At 39.8% G+C, this 5000-nt stretch overlaps 1 protein-coding gene across 2 annotated transcripts in view; it reads left to right on the forward strand.

Annotated features, from left to right (window-relative positions):
• LOC138965705 (platelet endothelial aggregation receptor 1-like) overlaps positions 1-5000 on the forward strand; it is a 38177-nt gene that overhangs the window by 5806 nt on the left and 27371 nt on the right. For both annotated transcript variants that reach the window (XM_070337882.1, XM_070337881.1), the window contains exon 2: positions 3077-3307. In XM_070337882.1, the coding sequence (XP_070193983.1) occupies positions 3077-3307 (231 nt within the window). The remainder of the gene's footprint in view (positions 1-3076; positions 3308-5000) is intronic.

Raw genomic sequence — 5000 nt, forward strand, 5'->3', positions numbered from 1 at the left:
CGTATACATACGCTGCTTGTTATCCTCTCTCTCCTATCTCTGTCTCCGTCTTTCTATCTCTCTCTGTGTCTCTATGTCTCTGTCTCTGTCTCTTTCTGTCTCTGTCTGTTTGCCTGTCTGTCTGCCTGTCTCTCTCTGCCTGTATCTCTGTCTCTCTGTCTCTGGTTTTGTCTGTATGTCTGTCTGTCTCTCTGTCTCTCTGTCTCTGTCTCTCTCTGTCTCTCTCTATCTCGCTCTCTCTCTCTCTCTTTCTCTCTCTCTCGCTCTCTCTCTTTCTCTCTCTCTCAACACTATGGGATTGTGCGAGTGCAAAAACTCTGAAACCTTTATTTAGTATACATAAAAGAGCAATCACAGTTATTTTATTACAAGTCTCGGTTTCCAACGAAGACTATACACTTTTAAACATTCTTCCTCCTAAATCAAGACTCATGTACAATAAAGGCGTTTTGATGCATAAACTCATAATTCGAAGAGCGCCTGCACCTCTTTCTTCTCAATTCACTTCCCACAATTTGAGAGACCCGACACAAATGTATGCTCCTCGGCCTCGTATAGATCTTGTTAAGTCCAGCCTACTCTTTTCGGGGACTAATCTTTGGAATTCACTTCCAAGCGGTCTCAGACATTCCGTCAATGCCAAGACTTTTTAAGGCAGATATTTCTCATTCCTTATAGATGGCACATTTCGTTCTCACTTAGCCTGAACAAGTTCATATTTCTGATGCCTTATTTTTACCTTGTAAACGTTTCAGTAGATAAATGTACCTAATTATTTCATGACGTGACTTATGTAACGATGCTACATTGTTATTACTTGCAACGTAGTTGTTCCTTTGATTCGTCAGTTCACGGAATTTTTCTTCCCTCAAAGTTGTACACGTTTTCGCTTGCTTGAAACTGTTTTCTTTTTGACCTTGACAATAATATGTTATGTTCGTTTGTATGTATATTTTTGTTTGTTTGCTTAGTTTGTTAATCGTTTGCTTGTTCGTCGTTTGTTTTTATTACTTCTTTAATTGATATTCCAACATTTTTTTAAAACGTATTATCATTAGATTAAACCCTCCCATGGGCGAGGGCTGGATGTTAAAAAGCACCTGTTTGCTTATGCCATTACCCTTGTTAATAAAGAATTTGTCATTTGTCATTGTCAATGTCATTGTGTCTCTCTCTCTCTCTCTCTCTCTCTCTCTCTCTCTCTCTCTCTCTCTCTCTCTCTCTCTCTCTCTCTCTCTCTCTCTCTCTCTCGCTCTCTCTCTCTCACTCTCTCTCTCTCTCTCTCTCTCTCTCTCTCTCTCTCTCTCTCTCTCTCTCTATCTATCTCGTACTCTCTCAAAGAAGATTGCTTATCACCGATAACTGTGTTTATTTTGCATTCAAAGTGTTTGCCTACTAATTTTGTGTTATTTTCTGTTAATCTAGGAGACGTTAGAACGAGGTAAGGGGTACACCAAAAGTTGGGACATTATCACGAGGCTTGCTCGTCTCCTCGTCAGTCTATGAATTCATAAAAAACAAAAACAAAAAACAACAACTACAATTAAAATAATAAAATGTCCTTATGATTAACAATTCCAACAACAGCTCAATTAATGAGACTATGAATGTAATCTAAACATCTTAAGATTGTGTGTGTTGTGACCCGGCTTTCATGATGTTATACATTTGAATACATTGACGTTCACAAATCATCTATCGCTATCAGTGCATACTAGAGTAATGTTTCGAGACGAAGTGGGGTAGCTTTTGCATATTCCAATGGAATTGCACAACATTTTTATTTCATCAAACAGTGTCCTTAAAATGTAAATTCAAAAGTACAGACATCCCCTTTGGCTTTAAAAAAAAAAAAGTCGCGTAAGGCGAAAATACAACATTTAGTCAAGTAGCTGTCGAACTCACAGAATGAAACTGAACGCAATGCCATTTTTCAGCAAGACCGTATACTCGTAGCATCGTCAGTCCACCGCTCATGGCAAAGGCAGTGAAATTGACAAGAAGAGCGGGGTAGTAGTTGCGCTAAGAAGGATAGCACGCTTTTCTGTACCTCTCTTTGTTTTAACTTTCTGAGCGTGTTTTTAATCCAAACATATCATATCTATATGTTTTTGGAATCAGGAACCGACAAGGAATAAGATGAAAGTGTTTTTAAATTGATTTCGACAATTTAATTTTGATCATAATTTTTATATATTTAATTTTCAGAGCTTGTTTTTAATCCAAATATAACATATTTATATGTTTTTGGAATCAGAACATGATGGAGAATAAGATGAACGTAAATTTAGATCGTTTTATAAATTTTTTATTGTTTTTACAATTTTTAGATTTTTAATGACCAAAGTCATGAATTAATTTTTAAGCCACCAAGCTGAAATGCAATACCGAAGTCCGGGCTTTGTCGAAGATTGCTTGAAAATTTCAATCAATTTGGTTGAAAAATGAGAGCGTGACAGTGCCGCCTCAACTTTCACGAAAAGCTGGATATGACGTCATCAAAGACATTTATCAAAAAAATGAAAAAAACGTTCGGGGATTTCATACCCAGGAACTCTCATGTCAAATTTCATTAAGATCGGTCCAGTAGTTTAGTCTGAATCGCTCTACACACACACACAGACACACACACGCACATACACCACGACCCTCGTCTCGATTCCCCCCTCGATGTTAAAACATTTAGTCATAACTTGACTAAATGTAAAAAGCTGCCTGTTCTTACTTTGGACATTAAAAACATTGTTTTCATGAATGGACACACGTTTGTGTTGCTGTAAATGACAACACAACCGTTAGATTTGCCTGATATCGTATACCAAAGCAGTACAACATGTACATGTGTGTGTGTGTGTGTGTGTGTGTGTGTGTGTGTGTGTGTGTGTGTGTGTGTGTGTGTATGTTTGTCTGTGTGTGTGTGTGTGTGTGTTGTGTATGTGTGTGTGTGTGTGTATATGTGTGTGTGTGTGTGTGTTTGTGTGTGTGTGTGTGTGTGTGGATGTGTGGATGTGTGTGTGTGTGTGTGGGTGTGTGGGTGTGTGTGTGTGTGTGTGTGTGTGTGTGGATGTGTGTGTAGTGAACGTGGCGATGAACAAGACCTACAGACAGATCGACAAGCACGGTGGTCAAGGACCGTCCAGTAATGCTGCTAACGGCAACACGGCAGGGATCTATGACGCCAACAACTGCATCCACACACAGGAAGGGTCGCCGATCGATCAAAACCTATGGTGGGAAGTGGACTTGGGCAGGACGTACCCTGTCCGAGACATCACCGTCTGGGCTCGCCACATATCATGGGTGTTGTGTGGGTTGCTTTTTTTCTTCAAATCATCGTTGGTTTTCTTAATTTCGTTGTATTTGTAGTTGCCTTGTAAAGTAGGCAAGATGCATATACCCATTATGATGTTGTTTTGTTTGACTAGCGGTCTGCGCAATCTCCCTCCACCAAACTTAGAGAGGAAGAGAGAATGAACAAGAAAAATAACAAGAACACATCTTTAATTGTCTAAGGCCACAGCCTCTTACACTAACGGTTACAACAACGTAAATTGTATGCACAGTTATATTGTTAATCAATGTACGCATAAAACTCAACAAATACATTAAAACCCGTGTCGCAAATGACATATCACTGAACCTGATTAATAAGGGTCTATCTTTTCTGTAACATCAAGAACACAAATCTGCTGAAGCTGTTCATCACATTATCATCATGACTTCCACAGATATACACAAGCTGCTGGTACAGCGGTTTAGACTTCGATATTTTCAAGTATTTCACTCGAAGATCTTTATAAAAGGGGCATAAAAATACAACATTGTGTTCATCTTCTTCATCATCAGTACAGAAAGGGCAGTTTCTAGTCGTTCCGTTCGGCGCGTACTGTAACTTGTGAGCGTTGATTTCAGATACTCCTGCGCGAAAACGAGTCAGAGTAATCCTGTACTTAATGTCTTCAATCGATTCAATATATTTCTCTTTCTCCAGGCATGTTTTGTAACAGTTATAAATGTCAAAAGGTCCGCTGTTTTCTGAATAGGAACACCATTCTTGACAAAATCGATCCTGTAATCGCGTTTTAAACTCTCGTAAGAAACATTTTTCGTTCCCAACCATTCAGTACATCCACACAACAGCAAATCCACTACATCATAACATACTCTGCACATACGAAACCCAATTCATGTGACCCTTGGATGCTAAATTACATAAGCAGTGTAAACCAGTATTTCACATCTGACCACAGAGTTTATATACAGTTTCCAAGTTTACCGTTCACGATATTGTTTGGAGTTTGAATGGTCACTTTCAGAAACGTATTACACACACACAAAGATGGACCCTTTCTACAAAGTCAAACTTCCCATATCCCCATAGCTCTGAGCCATACATCGGGGCGATCCGTGCGTCAAACAATGATTGAAGAACACCTTTGCCGAATGGCAGCCTATTCTGTTCAATAATCTAACGATTTATATCACTCCCTTTTTCGCCATGGTTGTCTTTTCTTCTACGGCAATGTTCCAGCTCAGTTGGGTGGAGAGGATTACACCGAGATATTTAAACGAGTTCACAATCTCAAGACCATCCCCCCGTAGAACCACTTCTCTTTCTGTGCAATGTGCCCGCCCTTTCAAAAAAACATGACCTTAGTCTTTGACATATAGGGGGCCCGGTAGCTCAGTTGGTATAGCACTGGACTTGTGATCGAAAGGTCGCTGGTTCGAATTCGGGCCGGGATTAACAAGGATCAACTTTATGTGCACACCCAGAGACGGAAGCCATGTCCTACCCCCGTGTTACCACAATGGCACGTTAAAGACCTCGGCCATTCTGCCATAAGTGCAGATGGCTGATACCACCTAAACACGCATACACTTGTTTATCTCGTCAAAAGCCATGAGGGCGTACAACTCTAATTATCATATAACCCATATCATGTCCTTAAGAGGCAAAGCAATTAGCCTGTAGGACATAAAGCATTCTCTCTTTCCTT

Source organism: Littorina saxatilis, linkage group LG4 (assembly GCF_037325665.1).
Source record: "Littorina saxatilis isolate snail1 linkage group LG4, US_GU_Lsax_2.0, whole genome shotgun sequence".
NCBI classification, from domain to species: Eukaryota; Metazoa; Mollusca; class Gastropoda; order Littorinimorpha; family Littorinidae; genus Littorina; species Littorina saxatilis.